Here is an 18,441-nt window from a genome sequence, read left to right as displayed (position 1 = left end):
GGTATGGGATAATCACATTGAAAAATCCATTTTTCTGAGAATTTTTCATATAAAAATACAACTTCTTAGAAATATTTTCCCAAAACCTCAGGTCATTTGAAGTAAAACTCATTAAGATAATGAGCTATGCACTGCGCCCCTTTTGAACCGGCCGAGAGCGGCAGGCAGGTAGCCGGAGCAGCTGCTTCCTTGCCCTTCAAATTTTATTGCCTTTGTAAATTGTTGTCCTTTGTAAGTGTCATGACAGAACGCGAGCCTACGTCAAAAAAATACGTAGCAATCGCTGACCTCGTGTCATCACCCCTTCGCTGTTGCCGCTGCTGGAAGCGCGTCTTTCATTTACGTACTTCAACATGAGACGTACATAGTTTTTGATTTTTTTCGCATTGACGCACCAAACCTAAAAATCTGAAAAAATTCATGAACAATTCTTGCGGCAATAAGAATCTATCATAAAAATATGGACAGTGTATCCGAACGATTTCTATGTGAACAAAAATATGTTTAGCACCTTCTTATTTTTCACGGTTACATTTTGTAACAAAAAAATCTGAAATAATTCTCAGATGTGTCCAGTTATGCTACGGACGTGTTGGAATTTTTTCAGATGAATAAACAACAAAGAAAAAAAGAGTGGATTGTCTGGGTTTCGAACACACGGAGCCTCGAAGACTCCGAGTCTCGAAGCGTCGAAGATTCCGAGCCTCGAGGAGTGAATTTAGAATTCGCTTGCCTGACAGTCAGCACGCACACACGCACGTACTGCGTCACTCGACACGCGCCCCTTCTTTTAGGAGATGCACGAAGCCGGCCGCGAGATGGAGCGCTTGTAGACGAATACCCTAGGCACGAGCATGGCAAATCTTATACGTATATTTTCAGCTCTCTTCGGCGTGTCCACTTCTTGAGGGGAGTAGTGCACAATCCTTCCTAAACTACGTCTATTTCCCCTTAAATAATGGACATTGACACTAGGGTGCGGTAGTGAGCCGTGTCCACTTTCGAACAAAGAAATGAGCAATCTCCCTTTTCATCTCTGGTACAAACAGGTACAAATACCTCAAATCAATTTGGGGTTGCCCGTGGCGCCATCTAGCGTTCATGGCCGCGAACCCGTTTTTCTCTCTGGTGCAGCAATATTGGAGCCTTTCGCTTTTGACAAAAAATTTCGTTTTTTCTCAATAACTCGTAAACCCTTGGAGATACGGGAAAATTGCATAGGACCTTTCTTGTAGAGGACGACGAGAACTACAATTTCTGTATAAAAAGTTTCCGCTAGCAACGAGTAATTTGCAAAAAACACGAGCAACTCCAAAATCAATCGCCATCCTTCCTATGTTTGAATCTTACATTTACTGTGTTCGCGCGTTTACCTTTTTGATTACTTTAATATTATTTACTTGTGCAATCATAAACGACACATAAATATTTGAATTAAGAAGCTACATCAACCTGTATAATGTTCTATCAAGACACACCAAAGTTCTTTGAATATTTTATACGAAATTAGAACAATTAGGAGTCTGAAGTTAATGCTTGTAAGAGGATTACATACAAAGGAGATACAGAAAGGAATTACTATGGTTTTTCTCAGTACATGTATTTTTTTATCGCGATAGGCATTAAAAAAATATTTACATATTTTGTATCTCGAAATAAATTATAGTTCAAAAAATCCTCGATCTTCCACACAGTTCCATTATCCATGTTGACAAAAATATTTTGCGATCCATTTCCTCACCGACAGCTAGATTAACTATGTAAAATAAATTTTTAAGTATAACGCGATTCTCGTCATTTGCCTCTTATCTCGAACATTTTCGGGTGAAAGCAACGTGGATTGATAGGTTGATAATTGCCAGGAGATAGTGTCGATGGAACATTTCTATAAAATACATAAAACATCGTTACACAATCACTATGTACCTCAGAGTACACGACTTTCTTTTCATCGACGATTTTATAGGAAGTAATCGACGAAATTGAAATTCGTACGCTGCGGAAGTGAACGATATTCCATTTAACCACTTCGGCTTGTTGGAGTAGGATAAAAACGGAATAGATTCGAAAGATTGGATCATTTGAAAAATTGTTTGAATCGTGAAAAATTTACATAAGTGGTTACATGTCCGCTCGAGTATAATAGGATCTTCCTCCTGATTACACGAGACATCTGTCTCTATCCGAATAGATGCGGAATTCGATGAAATACACTGTCACGCTACCTTAACACACAGTGTGTGTATCGTTGGAAAATGAAAAAGAAGGGAATCCTTTGGTCATATATATAACTTGGTTACGTAGGAATAGCATTGGATGCTGTCATATTTTCGTCTAAATTGTTTCGAGTTAGGAAATTAAACGGGATGCGCATTGCGTCGGACGTGCAAAGGCAGCCAGCTGCCGAAAGAATGCGTGTCTTCAGCATCTCGTAACAACCGTAAGAATTAGCTCTGTCGTGCTACGACCTCGTTGTTATCACGTGCGAGGTAATTTTCCTTTCCTTCGGAATCGTTCCTCTAGATATCCGCAGATCTGAAACGAGTTTCATAAGGACCGTTACATCGTTTAGACAATGGTCCGCAACGATAATATACAATAGTAAGCGAAAGCTACACTACTGCTACATCTAGAAGAGTACATAGAATTAAAAAAAAATTAACATACACATCGTTAAACATATTTTAATGTCAAACTTCTGTGGTCACGTCGTACCGCTAGAAACATTTATGTGCATATCCCGATTACAACCACACGAATACAAACAAAATAGTTTACTTTGTACGTAAACAGATTCTTATTCACTACGACAATCAAAGTTCATTTTTTTTTTTTTACACGATTCACTGGACGATCTATCTACAAAGACAAATCTTACGTGTTTCACGACGGACATACTCTTTTAAATATGCATGTACACACATGTCTCTTTACTGCTAGCAAGCCTAACATTTAAATTTGACACCAGATAACATTTACTTTCGTACACAGTTACACAAAACTATTGTGATTACAATATAGTAGTAAGTACGTGCGTGGTACGACGTCTTAAACGTCTCCTTTTAGTAAATAAATGCATGCGACGCAATGTTTAGTGTACAAAGCTTAAGATTGGATAACTTTTTTATAGGATACATTAAATAAAGATTAGATACGAAAGTAGTCCCAATCCACTAATGGTCAGGCATTCTGGGAACATTAAAACACAAGTATCGTAAGGGACTTAGGTATTTTATTAAGATTAGGAGCAAGTTAGGAGTGTTTCGATTAATTCTCTTATTATTTCGTTGCTCTTTCTCTCTTTCATCTCTATTTAGCGAGGAGGATGTATTTACAAAGGGAGAGAAGAATAACTACACACTACTGCTCAATTCTGATTATTTCTACCTTTGGTTTTGCTCGGTGCGTATCCACTGCGTCAATTGGTAATCGTATATGCTCCACTTTGCAGCCATAGGCGACGGGCGTTAATTTAATAATAGTATGTAGTGGCACTTGCAAGTATGGTAATTCATCTGGAACAAAATGAGCGGAGACTAAAAACGAAAATCGTCGTTCTTTTTCTTTCATGATCAGATTCCAGGACAGGTCACACTAATCAAGTTCAATAAACTACGCGCAATATAGTTATGTAAACAAGAACGGATCTTGAACTTCCGTCGCACGTGTAACTACAACTACGCCATTCCCCGATATCTCACTTTCCATGCACATATCCATTTTCTTATATCATGTCGATACGTCGAAGGCCGATAGTTACGCAACTCCGGGGTTTCAGTATATTATATGCGCATTAAACAATTTAAATATTCTCACGGTATTCACGATGCAAATACGCGAATGCAACGAGACGATTATTGTTAGTTTCGACGAAATATAAAAATGTATCACCTGCGCTTTTGTCTAAGAAGTAAGCGAGTAGGCATCGTAGAACGGCTTGATGGCTGACGACTAAAACATTACCCTGCCGTTCTAACTCCATTATCACAGGTTCCAAACGCGCGACCAAGTCTTCGTAACTTTCCCCTCTCGGGTACCGATACGAGAATTTATTTTGATCTCTAGCAGCGAAATCGGTCGGATATTTGTCCGAGATTTCCTCGTAAGTCATTTCCTCGCAGATACCCTGTACACGCGCAACGGTATAAACCTTACCACTCTCTACTTCACCTGAAAGTAACTGTCTCCTTCCTCACGGCTTACCGCGTCAATTTCGTTTAAAGCCTTCCACCTTTCTTGAGGCACGTTCACATCGCTTGCCGTTTGTATGGTCCTCTTCAGCCAGCTAGTCCATACTCTCAGTCCCTGCAATCGCAACGAATCATTTGCCTCTTCCCCGTTCAACAGGAAACTCGTGTTGCTTTTAAACGACAGAACTCTTACCTGAATATCCTGACTAGTGATGAAGCTCGCTAATGCTTTGGCATATTCCCAGCCTCTTTCGCTCAACTCTGAGTCTCCGCCTATCTTACCTTCGAGGTTCATCACGCTCTCGCCATGCCTAGTTAAATAGATCGTACGTGGCACTATATGGATGTTCATAAGGTAATAAACTATCCTACTTTGTATGTGACCCTCGTGCTTGTGGACCAGCACTTTCTCGCCGGTGTTGTAAATCTTCATAAAGGAGAGATCGTTTTCTTGATTCTCGTCCAACGGTTGATACTTCTCTTGATAGTGTTCGATTCTCAACATGAAGTCGGCTAACACTTCTTCCTTATTCATGTTCGCATAATCGGGACTGCTCACCTTTACCTGAAACAACAGAAACTTCATTTTGAACTTGGCCCCAGAGCAAATCCTCCTGGGTTTCAGACAGACTTAATGAAACATACTTCCATAATATTCTGTTCGACGATCTCCGGGTCGTTACAGACGGACTCTACAAAAAACAGTTTGAAGCCCATCTTCGAGACGACAATGTCCCTGATCAGCTGACGCCTTTCGATCGTCGAATTAGTGGCATCGAACACGGCTACTTCACCGTCGCCGCTCTCCAACCATTGGCAGACATCGTTCAGGGCGTCCATCGCGCACTGGGTACGTATTGCCATCGCCTTAATATTATCGGGACGGAAAAATTCGTGGCACTGATACGCGGTGGTTGCGTGTCGTCTGTATTCGCCCAAGTTGAACACCTTCGTGCTTATACCGATCCAATTCAAGTATCTGCAGAGCTTTTTCGAGATGTACGTTTTACCCCGAGCCGGCAGGCCCACCATAGCGATCACATGAGGCTTGTTAACGAAATTGGCACGTTCGCCTGAAACAGGCAAATATCATAGTTAAAAAGGGGCAGTGGGATTCATTTTTTATGTCTGATCATTCGAATCTAACTCCTTCGAGTATCGACCGATTGATCTTTCTAGGTAGTCATTTGTGAGGTCAGGGTGGCGTTAAACGGGAAATTGGTTTTATTGATCATAATTATCGGTGTGCAATACGGTTTAATTTTTATGTATTAGTATACGGCAACCGGTTTTTACAAATAGGCCTGGTAAGACGTTCAGTGTGTACATGAGTCATGTTTCTGATTTATCTTTCCATTATATACGACACGTAGATACACTTTTTTATTTATCTTTTTATTGGTGTCCCTGGTACACCGATAGTGTGCACGTGCCCCGTCCTTCGGACGGACACGCTGTACACGTGGGATAGTAATTATCGCTGCCTGTTTGTAATATATTTATTATCCAGTAATTCTCTCGAAATAAGTAACTGTCAATTGACGATAACTGTGGCTAATCTAAGCATCCAATCGGTATATTCGATCACGCGATGCACTCTCGACAGGCATTAAATTTATAGGCGAATCGAGAATAAACTAGCTGTTCAAAGAAATTTACGCAATTCCGAGTCTGTACTATTAACGACCTGGCATAAAATACAGACGCAGTCAAATTGAACTGGCAAATAAGATAATGGGAATTGATGCCTTCTGAACGTGGGGTTGTTCTGGCCAGATAGAAACTTGCCAACGTAAGCATCTTGTTATCTGCTTGTTCTTTACGAAACAATCTCTTGACAAACACGACTGCCACCATTTCTCGTCTTTCCCATCCAATCTTGCAAGATTAGTTTTATCGCTCTGCCGTTCTCAATAATCGACCAAAGACCAATGTACAACCGAGAGCAAACAAGCTCCCGCAGAGGAATGTTCTGTGTTTGTTGTTTCCTTTAAGAATTTGTATTTCTACGAACTTCTTAACATCTACATTCTATCTCAAGACGGAATCAATTTAACAATGAGCCGAAGACAGCTCGGGGGATTTCTAAGCTTCTCTTTTATGCAGTCTGCGACAGCTGACAGCTGTCTGTTTGAAATCTTCCTTGGAAATCCTACAAACTCACCTTATGCGCTTAAGTACATTTACGTAAAACAGTATGTTACAATAAAATTAAATTCCCGAGAACTATAAACGATGATAATTCTGTTCTCGACTACAGAATGATGAAAATTATAATATGCAAAAATCGTGATTAAGACTGTCTCTACAGTGTCAAATACAGTGTTTAGTTACAGTTTCAATTACTCTCGCATCACCATAAAGTTCAGTCAGTTTAATGCAATTCTCTCTTAGATATATCTATGTGCATACACGTATCATTCCATGTTGCACGCGGTCTAGCATTATCAGGTTATGTTCCTGGATTGTAATGGTGCACCGAACCACGTGAACGAAAATGACATATGTAGTAGCGTAAAAAATGACCGTTTCAAATAGAATGCATTATTTAATTCGACAAAAATCTATCGGATTCATGTTAAGAGATGCTGTAAAAAGTAGTAACAGAGGAATTCTAAGTCTACATAGAGAGAAACTTCGAAATTGTCTTACCACGAATAGGAAAAGGTTTTGTTTGAATGGTATCCGAGCTCGGTGGCGTGTAATGCATCTCGATTTTTGGATCGGTCATCCTACAATACCACGTAGTAGCTTAAACGTTCCTTCAGTACCTCCTGACGGATCCTTATTTATAACAAAAAAGTAATGCACTGAAACTTCGGTTGAATTGTGTACGTAGCACTCATTAAACACGTATGAAAAATCGCTCGAGTCTCACTGTCACTGTCGTTCCATTCTATAATTCATATTTACGGAAGTGTCACAGCAGTGTACAGGTTGAGTTCAGCATTATAGAACACCGCGAACGAAGAAAAGTATGTAAAGTTACCGTGCAAAGCAGAATCTCGGGCAACAGTCACACAGTTTTTTATCCGATTGGGAGAGACAGAGGAGAATGAAACGAGCAACACGCCTCCCGAAAGGGCCTGAACTTTAGTACACGCCGCGGTGCGCACTAACTACGAATCTTACAGCGATTATTATTACATACGGAGGAACGCGCGCGGTGCGGGGAAATCTTTTCACCAGTAACTCTCATCGCGTGGCTCCGTCCTCTACCGCGGAGATGATCCAGTTAGGAGTTTAGATTTCCACGAGAAGAATCTCGTTCAACGTTTCCGTACGGACATATAATTAGGATTTATTTCGGAATATGAAAAATCGCATCGATACATCCGGTTCGACGAGGCAAAAACTTGCTCGCCGATTCGTGTCGGATTTTTGGCAAACACCACTGTTACATGAGATACCTCTGACCACTCCGTAGCCTCGAACGATCACGCGACTTCTCTTGACGTCACGTTATTCTTTTCCAACCAATTCTTTCTGGTTCAATGCAGAAACATATAGCAGTATTAAACGAAGATGTTATTCTATGTATTTTCACGATCCTGCTGCAAATAGTTTTTTCATAAACGTTTAAATATAATATATGATACTGCGTGTGGTGAATGCCCGCTTGTTTTACCATTTGTTTCCGTAGCCAATAAGGATCGTCTATATCTATGCACTCTACGAATAGGAAAGCATAGTACATACATACACATATGCGAAGAACTCACCGGTTAACGTTTATAAAGTACATTAATTTCAATTATCTTCTTTCATTTATTATACTTATTGTCTGTCAGAATATGTACAAACACCTTGCTGTTTCTTTTACCTTCAGAATCATCTACTTTTATGTCCGTAATAAATGCGTATGCAAGTATATAGTACTAGAACATTATACAGGTTGACGCAGCAGCTTCTTCTTAATTCAAATATTTATATGTGTCGTTTATGATTGCATAAGTAAATAATATTGAAGTAATCAAAATGATAAATGCGCGAACAGAGTAAATGTAAGATTCAAACGCAGGATGGTGCCTCCAGTGATCAGATCGAAACGGAAGTACGATCATGTGACTCGGCAACTTCACTTGAGTAAACGTTGTTTCCGATCTTTCTCATTTCTCCGGTTGGCGTTGTTCTGTTAACGTGTTCCTGTTAAGGAGACAAAATGGTAACTATCTTATTTACCGTATCGTGAGCTATGTAATTGTTCGTGTACAAAGTAGTTTAAAGCCAGAGCGAATTATAACTTTAAGTGATATTAATATAAGTGTCGTACTTGGTTAACATCCAACCGTGGAATGATTGCCATGTGCTTGTCAATATGTCCGAACAATTGATTTTCACACGAATTGTTACAATTCTAAATAATTGCAAGAGATATGATACATGTTAGAATGTGATCGTTGTGTTCTTGATTAATCTCAGGTCTTTGACAAGTTCCTAAAGTTTTGATCTCGTTCATTTGTAGTAGCCGTGATATTTACATACTACGATTCTCTCTCTTTCTGATCGTCGTTAATATTTCCATTTTTGTTTTACTTCTAGACTTGCAAGCGCAGAAACGGTGGACGCGCCAAACACGGCCGTGGCCACGTGAACCCGGTACGATGTACGAATTGTGCACGCTGCGTACCCAAAGACAAGGCGATCAAGAAATTCGTCATCCGTAATATCGTAGAAGCTGCTGCCGTGAGAGATATCACCGAAGCTAGTTTCTACTCGGCATATCAACTGCCGAAATTATATGCGAAGTTGCACTATTGCGTCTCTTGTGCAATTCACTCGAAAGTCGTACGCAACAGGTCCAAAGCGAACCGTCGTATTAGGACACCTCCAGTCCGCAATTTCCCCAGGGTAATTATTAAAATGATTTAATTCCATTTACTCAAATGCAATCGTCGCTGCTCTTATTAACGAGTACTTCGTGAATCTAATCCGAATTTGTATTCGTTTTGTGCAGGATCTTCGCCAGGGCCAACAAAATAGAAAGTAATTTACTATGTAACTATATATTATTTATTCTACACGTTACAAGATAAATTATTTTATAACTTTCCTGAGGTTTCTAAAGAACCTCTACTTCTTTTAACTTATCATTGCGTGATTGAAAAATGAATACAATGTTAATAAACAATGTAAAAGTTTACACAATATGATTTTACTCCTGATTCACAAAGAAAGTAGTACACGTCATGTGCAGTCTTAACATCAGCTAACGCTAAATGAAATAGCTAATTACTTAATTCTGAAGTTGCGACATTAGATATACGAAGGTTTAATTATCTAATTTTTACCACTGAGAAGAAATTGATAAAAATATTTTGCGTATAACTGTAGCAAGAATCCCGCCGTGTTGTTGCATTTCTCTTCTCATAAAATTAATATACAGTTAACAATAATTGCCGGATACATTAAGGAAGAAATCATTTATTCGCTTCTTCCATCGCTTTCTTCAGCGTTTTCTCGAATATCTTTTTGGAGTCGCAAAATCCTTGCTTCGTTTTACCAAATGAGTTCGGCCCGGCCGAAGTCGGCGTTTCTCTCCCAATATTTCTCATCCTCATCCTCGCCTCTGCCGGCATCTCCTCGGGCTCATCGTCCTCGTCTGCATTGAACACGGATGCCACTGTTGGCCTCTGAACAGGCGTTGCTTTTACCGTCGGTTTCTAAAATAGAACTATTAGAAGAAGGAATGCACGTACGATTGTTTGAACCGACATATTCGTACTTACCGATGTCGAGCCTAACTTTATCTGGATGCCCTTTTTCTGTTCCACCCCACTTTTCTTCCCGAATCCAAAAGCCAACTTCTGTTTCTTTGCATCGCTCTGACTGTAATCATCGGCTTCGCAACGGTCGTCCGATCTAAGTGGCGAACGATCCCTTCCCCTGTTGCTGTCGCCCCTCGAGTCCTCTGCTCTGTAGACACTTGACCCTGACAACGTCAAACACTGGCAAAGTTCAGATCAAGTTAAACAACATTGTTTCTTTTAACCGGAAATATTTAAGCGACATGCTTAGCACAAGTTTCTTCAGATTTCTAAATCGTACGATTTCCAGGTAAATCGGCGAAAGCTGAGCGAACGAGAACGGTGAAGAAACGAGTGTTTGTGTAACGTGTACACGTCCTAATGTTACGTATAACAAATACTGCGAATGTCTGATGTATATTTACTTGATAATTTTATTACATAAGGTTTAACATTCATTCCGTTTTTACAACCGTGATATATCCTTTGGCACATGGTTGTAGGATACGTGTACCCGTAAATGGCACATGAAAAGTAAGAGGCATTAGCTTTAGAACAGTGAAACATGATACGAGTATTCGGCGTTTCGTTACAATCAATTCTCTGAGTGATACGTTCACGATTTCACTTATCCATGATCAAAGAGTAGACGTGAAATCAATAACGAAAACAAATCGGGCATAGAGGCACTGTCGAATCTTTGTAAAACGCCAAGTAAATACTTTTATTTAAACTGTTAACCTAATGCGACCGATACGATTATATATAAAATGAATAAAACCTTTTCTATATTCGTCCCCTTGATTCCTCTTCGACATTTTTCCGATTTTCTTTAGACGCAGTGCGAAATCGACCAAATCGACTGGACCGAACCAATTCAGCTACGGTCTACTTCAAGCTGGTGCCCTCGCAGTCTGTAAACCTTGCTTCCAAGCAAGATTAACAGTAATTTCTCGTCACACAGAAGCAATGTGTAACACTGAGATCAGTGATAGTTACAAAATTATTGGAAATCAGGATAGATCGGAGATAATTGTCGTAGCAATACTTGAGAATCATCAACTTAAGTTGACTTAAGTTCAATGTGTATCCATTTACATAGCCTTAAAGGTCTATTCCCAACGAGGTCTTCCTACTTATAATAATAATAATATCATGAATCCTTTTAATATAAAAAGTCCGAACATGCCATGGGGTGGAAGATTTTACTGAGGTAATGTCTGTCTTTTTTATTTGGCTAACATGACATTATAACGCGAATATTTTAATTTTCATCTTCACCTTCCTTGTATGCGAGATATCTCTATGTTTCCGCGTATACACACTCATACACCAGTCCCTACTCTCCGTCCAGAGTTGTTGATTCACACACCCACACACCTTTACCTTCAAGATGGCTATAGTGCATTACAGACGAGAAAATTGGAGACGTTTTAACGATAATTTTTAATAACAAAACGATCGCAGCGAGTCCGGGTCGGAATTTTCGGTAATATATGTAACGTATACGTTTCCTCGCTGGCGCAGAGAGGACCACTCGAACGGAACGGAAAGCAAAATGATATTTTTCGAAGCAAGCTGATTTTAGAAAGAATCTCCGATGTCAGCGGGGAGGATGATATTCTCGAGTTTTTTGGCGATTTCGCCAGTGATCAGGGTGAACTGATTTGGCCGTAAGTTTCTTGACTCATAGCGTTGTCACACCTACCTCGTACTCATCGTATCATGCTGACTATCAAGTTAAAATAACGTGCTGTCATTTCAAATAAACGTTCTTTATAACCACCGTCTGAATAATCGAATAGAAACTTATTACGTCGACTGTGTTGTTTGTAGAAATTAATAATAATGATAGATTTCGAAACGTGATTATCGTCGGAAGTTTGTACGGCGCTTGAATTAAATGAGTTAAATTGTAATATATTACGTATGTATTAAGACATTGCGCTCATCCTTTTTTATGTCTGCATTGTAATGGAAACTGACACTTGGATAATAAATGATTTATTATATGAAATTCTGTTCTAGCGTTCAATTCAAATGTCAACTATGACTCCTCCCTTGAACCGAAAACGAAGCTCGTCTGTCAGTTTCACGAGAGCTAAAGATGACAGCGAGGATGCTGTAGACGAGATACATATATCCTTAGCGCCGTACATACAAACTTATTTGGCACACAGTGGACAAGGACTCGGATGTTGTGGGATCAGCCTTCCAGTGCCATTCGAGCGTGCGGCACCGAGATCGTGGTGGAATCCCAGATTCGATTCGGAGATACTCGAAGAACAATTTAAAAGAAGTGCCTTTCCACAAATTAGATTAAGATTCCGGTACACAAAACGTCATTACGTTCGCTTGAGTATGTAGTGAATGTTGAAAATAATTTCAGATATGCCCTGACGTACATCTTATTGGTCTCTCTGTCGTGGTTAACATATTTCGTTGTAATCGGAACTAAACACGATACCACCACATGGCCAGCTGTAGCAGCAGTTTTCGCTGTAGTCGGAGCAGTCGTGTCTGCGGTTTTGTATCTAACGCACACGGAGCATTACAAAAGCTACGTGTTGCCGATCGCGTTGGGAGTCGCGTCGGCACTATGCATCTTGTCTTTACTCTTTCTCGCGATGGTACCGCCGTACATAGATGGCTTGACTCTAGTCGGACACTTCGCGTTATGTTCTGAGATTTTATTGTTGATCTACACCGTGCTACCGATGCCGCTGTACGCTTGCGTGGGAATATCAGCGGTCTACTCTATCCTGTTTGAATTCCTGACTGCCTACCTTTATGGTACTAAAGCTGCAAGAGAGAAGTTTTTTAGTCGAAATATTTTATCGAATACGTCTACACCGAACGATGCCAAGATAGATTATAGCGGAGTGTCGGCAGCTACGTATTCTTCGTTGAGGAGCTTGAATAACAGTCAATTTTTTAATGTGATCCACGATAACAACGAATTTACAAGAATGCTTCAAGATTCGAGGCTGTTATCAGCTCTCGGGACGAGGTCGGGCCAAGAGGCTATGGCCGGGAGGATATCCAGAAACGTTCTGAGGAACTTCAATTCTAGCATAATATCGATGATAGCTAATGTTAATTCCACTATAAACGCTTCGGGCAACGATTTAAACTCGAGAGGAAGCAATGCGAGTTCGATATTAGGAGAGAGCATGTTAGCCAGCAAGAATGGTGAAACCAACTATTTCTTAAGCAGCGACATATCTACTCAATCGTCTTTGGAAGACAATTATTTTTCTACGAGCCTCGGAATAAGAATCTTACTGCAGATCTGCATTCATCTGATAGGTATACATATTTTAATAATGACTTTTGTAAGGATGCGTGGCACGTTTATGAAAGTCGGTCAATCGTTATTGGTCCGGCGTCAGCTGGAGATGGAGAAACAGTTGAAAGAAAAGATGATTCACTCGGTGATGCCGCCTACAGTCGCCGACTGGCTGATGGAAGAGAGTGAACGCGAAAGGGAGCGGGAGGACTCGATAAAGAAAGGTTCGATACCGTCCAATAATACAGATATTCGCTCGTTGTTCCGACCGTTTAACATGCAGCCAATGGAAGACGTTAGTATACTATTCGCTGATATTGTCGGGTTTACTCGGATGAGCTCTAATAAGACTGCGGAAGAACTGGTAGGAATTTTAAACGATCTTTTCGAAAGATTCGATGATTTGTGCGAGCACCATGGATGCGAGAAAATCTCCACTTTGGGAGACTGCTATTACTGCGTGAGCGGATGTCCAGAGGCGAGATTAGATCATGCCAAGTGCTGCATTGAAATGGGACTAGGTACATATATCACTTTCTCGCCACCCTGCGAAACCGAAACATTTTCTAACTACACGTATTTTAATAGCCATGATAGAAGCTATAAAACAGTTTGATATCGAGAGAAGAGAAGGTGTCAATATGAGAGTCGGAGTTCACACTGGAACCGTACTCTGCGGGATCGTAGGCACTAAGAGGTTTAAATTCGACGTTTGGTCTAACGATGTGAGCCTAGCTAATAAATTAGAGAGCACAGGCAAACCGGGAAGAGTTCATTTAAGCGAAAGGACATTGAGCTTTCTGAATGATCAGTATCTCACGGAAGAAGGGGATTTAATAAATGGTACATTGTCATACACAACGATATAAAAGATGAGTATATATTTAACAAGATAACAGAAGTTGATCGTTACAGGTATGAAGAGTTATTTTATCAAAAGTCGCAAGTCGGACTTCGCCAATCAGTTTATAATGAACGTTGCATCGCCGAAGAGTATATCGCCTCTGATGCAATCGCGTCATCGTTTGGCCTCTTGTAACAATCAAGCCAAGCCGAAATACCATTACCTCCATATGGTCACTAATACGAGTAACTATAGAATGAAGGCGAACTCATTACCGAGTATTCTCGATTCTGAAAACGGAGACAATGATCCTGCGGATGAAAAGGAGAACGTGAATAAGAGCCCGGTGTCCGTTGCCAGTTATGGAAAGAAGAAACTTCGTAACAAACCGTGGAAATATTTGCAACGGCAACGAACCACCGAAGAAATGACGCCACTGGAAAGGGAGGAAGCCAAGGCGATAATTGCCGAGCGATCGAAAGCCGAGTCGCAATCGTACGAAGATCGCAATGGATTTAGGCAGGTCAAAGTCGATACGAATTGTTACTTCCGTTCGAGATTGTATTATATCTCATTCACATATAAGTTGCATCTATTCTGTAGAACACGTCACAGAATGATATTGAAATGGATCCGAATCCTGTACCTTCTAGTCCTTTATTGTCTGGTCAAGAGCCGCTCAGTCGCGCCTCTTCTGTATGCAGTAGGAAAGATTCTGGAATTAGAAGTAACAGCAGGCGTAGCAGTATACAGCAACAGGTGACAGAAACTTCTATCGAAGATACACGACCGTTTGTACAGCTACCTAATTTTCTTGTAATTCAGTTATTCTTGATGAACGGCATGGCTCAGGGAGATTTACTGGCGCACAGAGTGAGCGGCTATTATACTTCTAGTTCGACGTTGAACTCTGCTCACGAGCAGTCGTCTTCGGTGCCGCCTTATCCGTTTCCCCCGGCAGTTACGGACACCTTCGGTGCGTGTTTTCACAAATTGAGAAAACAATCCGATTTGCAATTGATCAGGTAATTGAATTGAACTCCGATGTTCGTGTAAAAGCATGTTCTTATTCGTTCTGTTTCTCGTTTCAAAGATGCGTCCAAGACAACGTAAGTTCTCAACGATCGTACTTCGTGAAACCACCGCTCTCGAGTTTGACCCTCTTTTTCAAGAACAAAGAGATGGAGAAGGAGTACAGGGAGAACGCTCACAAGGTCAGCGAATGTATCAGTGGTAATCCACCTACTCTTGCTACCTCGAGATTCAATACGTACTTCGATATTCTGATATCGGCGTTGGTTTACACTGCCGTCACGGTCTCGCTTTTTTTAATCTGCGAGTCGACGTTGTACTACATGATATTTTTTGTCTGCGCCACTGCAATTCAGATCATAGCCGTGTCGCTCTGCGTTCGCCAACTATTGTATCCGGATTTGGTTCACGCGACGTGGATGCAACAGATATTCAAATTCTTCTCTCGATGGTATCCCTGGCACGTATGCGGCGCGATTCTCGTCGGGTTGCCGATCACCTCGATCCTCCTCAATTATACCTGCACCAATTTCCATAATTTGAACAATTTCGAGTATTATTACGGGTACTTGATCTTCGTCGGCTTAGTACATTTTTGTAATTTCACGCAACTCAATTGTTGGATGAAGAACTCGTTGGTAACGTTCATGGGGGTATTATTCCTTTGCCTCGTGATACATCACTTGTCGTACGATCAAGAGCACCTACGTGATCGGCTCGTTAACGATTCGATAATTAATTCAACGTTGAACGACGGTAGCATAAAGAAGGTATTGGGATCTACGCCTGTTCCCTCGTCGAGCTTCGTAACGATGAGGCAACGGGAAGTTGAGACGAGATACCGGGAACGATTATACAATTCCGAGATTTTTTTAGACATGATACTTTTACTTCTGCTGGTCTGGTTTTTAAACCGTGAGTTCGAGATCAGCTATCGGTTAAGCTTTCACGGTAACGCAGTGGCGGCTCGAGACAAGACCCGCGTGCAGTCTATGAAGAATCAGGCCGACTGGCTACTTCACAACATTATACCGAAATACGTGGCTGATCAGTTAAAGACCACTGCTAAGTATTCGCAGAATCACAAAGCCGTGGGTATCATCTTTGCGAGTATAGTGAACTTCAACGAGCTGTACGACGAATCTTATCTGCGAGGAAGAGAATATCTGCGCGTTCTCAATGAACTAATCGGCGATTTTGACGAGCTGCTGGAGAAACCGGAGTTCGCCAACGTGGAGAAGATAAAGACCATCGGTAGCACGTTCATGGCAGCGAGCGGGCTGAATCCGCAAGTCAGGCAACAGAGCGAACACGAGTACACGCATCTGTTTCAATTGATGGACTTTGCCATGGCGATGCAAAAGGTGATAAATAATTTTAACCGAGACCTGCTCGGCTTCAAATTGATCCTACGGATCGGATTTAATTACGGCGACGTGACCGCCGGCGTAATCGGTGCAACGAAGTTATATTACGATATTTGGGGCGACGCTGTAAATATAGCATCTAGAATGGATTCGACCGGAGTCGCTGATAGAATACAAGTGGCCAAGAACTCGTTGGACGTACTGTCCGAAAGATACGAGTTCGAACCGCGTGGCCAAGTTTACGTTAAGGGAAAGGATAACATGGACGTGTTTTTACTAATCGGTAAAAAGAACGGCGCTGATAAAACGACGAACGCTTAAACACTATCTAGAATCGAGTGTCCCAATAAAATTGGATCACTTACAAGCGCGTGATTCCCGCTGGATCTGGTTTCTAATAATATCTCGTTAAGAATTGTACAATGGATCTGCAACATTCAAATCGTACCTTACTCTTCGATCGCTCGTTCGCTTCGATCGCTCATTAAAACATATTTATTCTTAACGAAATGTTTACTGTATTTTTTTACTTGATATAAGAGCGTCGGCTCCGAGGCCTACAGACACATAACTTTTAAATGGGAAAAAGAGTGAAGAGTACAAAATCAAATTGAGATACGAGTAAACCAAAAATATTTCCTAATCAATTGTTGCGAAAAATCTATCGAGACAGATTCTTAGTACGCATCTTCATTGTTGTGCTGGGTGGACGAACGAATGAGAGAATGGACGTTTTAAATAGCTAATACATATGACCGTATGTGCTCGCCGGCAAACAGTTCCTAGTATAAAACGTGCGATTTAATAAGACGATCATCAGTCGTCTATATACAGCGGCTCACGAGATTATTCGAACACCTTTTAAAAGAAAGTGAGCATAATTTTCTCTGGGATCCTATAAGTTTTAATTAGTCGGAATCCCGAAGGAAGTCGTGCTGTCCGGTTCAATGTTAAAAAAATGATTCTATTCTAAAAGGTGTCCGAGTACTCTCGCGGACCACTGCATTTACAAAAGGCTTTCTAATTTCTTTTACCAATTTCCAATTTGTACGGAAAATTACGATTCATAGCACAGCGCGACTGTTTACGTTGTTATGTGCTACGTAAACTTCAATCTAACATGTAATTAGTCGTGAGAGATATTAAAGGAGGCGTTATCGGATCTGTTGAAAGTTGCTCAGAGAATTAGAGTAGAGCTTCTGTATATCCGTTCTAGCTATCAGCACTCGTTCAATGTACATATGTATATTACGTTTCTCGTTAATTTTTCGCACGATTAACGCCACGTTGTAATCGCGAACCTGTTTTAAGGTTTCTATAATCCTCGTGAAAACTTAGTACTCAACGATTCCATTTTTAATTACGCATACAACAGAAGCGAGCTCACCGATTGGTATTATATCCTATCACGATATTCAAATTACGCGTGTCGCTTTAACTACCGCGTCGACGATAATTACAAATTACATCATTCCGTCAGTTTTTTTAATCTGTTTTCAACGTCGGAGAAGAAAGGTGTAAATGATTTCGATGAAATATTTTCAGCATTTTACTGCAGTTGTACTTCAGACAATTTTCAGGAGTTCAATACATGAAGCTCTTTCAACGTCCTATTGGTTTCTCTCTTCGTATGCGTATTAAACACATACGTAGTAGTACATAAAAAAATTACAAAACGTGTCTTGGACTCTAACGTTGTCTTATTCGTACTTATGTCGTCGAAACGTGTTTCTTTTTAACGAATCTCTGCTGTCCCTTCGTGAAACTATATACGTACAATTACAAAACGTACGGAGGAGAAGTATTTTAACAAGAAAAATACTTATTAATTTCATTGTTATCTACGATGTGCGTACTATCGCATAATTTCAACAGAAATCATTTAGACTAATGCAGATTAACTAGCTTATCTAGTAATAAAATTTAAAGCTGATTAAAAAGTTGTACTGTTATAATAATCTTGATAGATATA

The 18,441-nt window shown here is 40.5% G+C and overlaps 4 protein-coding genes and 1 long non-coding RNA gene across 10 annotated transcripts; 2 read left to right on the top strand and 3 right to left on the bottom strand.

Moving 5' to 3' along the window:
• Window positions 1-286: 286 nt before the first annotated feature.
• On the bottom strand, window positions 287-1,228 carry LOC113464240 (uncharacterized). Its single transcript, XR_003389095.1, has 2 exons — window positions 512-1,228; window positions 287-408 (listed from the first exon to the last, which is right to left on the bottom strand). It is a non-coding gene; the product is annotated as an uncharacterized LOC113464240 (long non-coding RNA).
• An 89-nt stretch (window positions 1,229-1,317) lies between these two features.
• On the bottom strand, window positions 1,318-7,335 carry Pfrx (6-phosphofructo-2-kinase/fructose-2,6-biphosphatase). Of its 5 annotated transcripts, none has more exons than XR_003389092.1 (8): window positions 6,843-7,335; window positions 4,836-5,263; window positions 4,384-4,755; window positions 4,204-4,305; window positions 3,892-4,126; window positions 3,388-3,515; window positions 2,226-2,535; window positions 1,318-1,885 (listed from the first exon to the last, which is right to left on the bottom strand). XR_003389092.1 is itself a non-coding variant. In XM_026813037.1 (8 exons), exons 2-8 carry the CDS (start codon window positions 6,919-6,921, stop codon window positions 2,479-2,481), a joined length of 1,401 nt encoding a protein of 466 aa, XP_026668838.1. In that variant the 5' UTR covers window positions 6,922-7,086; window positions 7,180-7,335; the 3' UTR covers window positions 2,078-2,478. The 5 variants fall into 5 exon arrangements, 2 of the variants coding, with proteins under 2 accessions (XP_026668838.1, XP_026668837.1); XR_003389094.1 differs by lacking the exon at window positions 1,318-1,885 and adding an exon at window positions 2,668-3,189 and having other exon boundaries at window positions 2,078-2,535; XM_026813037.1 differs by lacking the exon at window positions 1,318-1,885 and having other exon boundaries at window positions 2,078-2,535; window positions 6,843-7,086; window positions 7,180-7,335.
• Window positions 7,336-8,244: 909 nt separating this feature from the next.
• RpS26 (ribosomal protein S26) lies at window positions 8,245-9,196 on the top strand. Its single transcript, XM_018023546.2, has 3 exons — window positions 8,245-8,355; window positions 8,733-9,041; window positions 9,148-9,196. Exons 1-3 carry the CDS (start codon window positions 8,353-8,355, stop codon window positions 9,178-9,180), a joined length of 345 nt encoding a protein of 114 aa, XP_017879035.1. The 5' UTR covers window positions 8,245-8,352; the 3' UTR covers window positions 9,181-9,196.
• On the bottom strand, window positions 9,197-10,950 carry LOC108624325 (PEST proteolytic signal-containing nuclear protein). The gene is made up of 3 exons (XM_018023545.2): window positions 10,719-10,950; window positions 9,920-10,122; window positions 9,197-9,853 (listed from the first exon to the last, which is right to left on the bottom strand). Exons 1-3 carry the CDS (start codon window positions 10,753-10,755, stop codon window positions 9,611-9,613), a joined length of 483 nt encoding a protein of 160 aa, XP_017879034.1. The 5' UTR covers window positions 10,756-10,950; the 3' UTR covers window positions 9,197-9,610.
• Window positions 10,951-11,166: 216 nt separating this feature from the next.
• On the top strand, window positions 11,167-18,078 carry Ac13E (Adenylyl cyclase 13E). 2 transcript variants are annotated; one of them, XM_026813034.1, is made up of 8 exons: window positions 11,167-11,610; window positions 11,966-12,267; window positions 12,327-13,747; window positions 13,815-14,069; window positions 14,142-14,593; window positions 14,674-14,829; window positions 14,896-15,095; window positions 15,164-18,078. In XM_026813034.1, exons 2-8 carry the CDS (start codon window positions 11,978-11,980, stop codon window positions 16,788-16,790), a joined length of 4,401 nt encoding a protein of 1,466 aa, XP_026668835.1. In that variant the 5' UTR covers window positions 11,167-11,610; window positions 11,966-11,977; the 3' UTR covers window positions 16,791-18,078. The 2 variants fall into 2 exon arrangements, with proteins under 2 accessions (XP_026668835.1, XP_026668836.1); XM_026813035.1 differs by lacking the exons at window positions 11,167-11,610; window positions 11,966-12,267 and having other exon boundaries at window positions 13,173-13,246; window positions 13,330-13,747.
• The last annotated feature ends 363 nt before the right edge of the window (window positions 18,079-18,441 follow it).

Source organism: Ceratina calcarata, unplaced genomic scaffold (assembly GCF_001652005.2).
Source record: "Ceratina calcarata isolate Rehan_Ccalc_2016 unplaced genomic scaffold, ASM165200v1 scaffold305.2, whole genome shotgun sequence".
NCBI lineage: Eukaryota > Metazoa > Arthropoda > Insecta > Hymenoptera > Apidae > Ceratina > Ceratina calcarata.
Note: the sequence above shows the minus strand (reverse complement) of the source record. Positions and strands in the feature narration are given on the sequence as shown.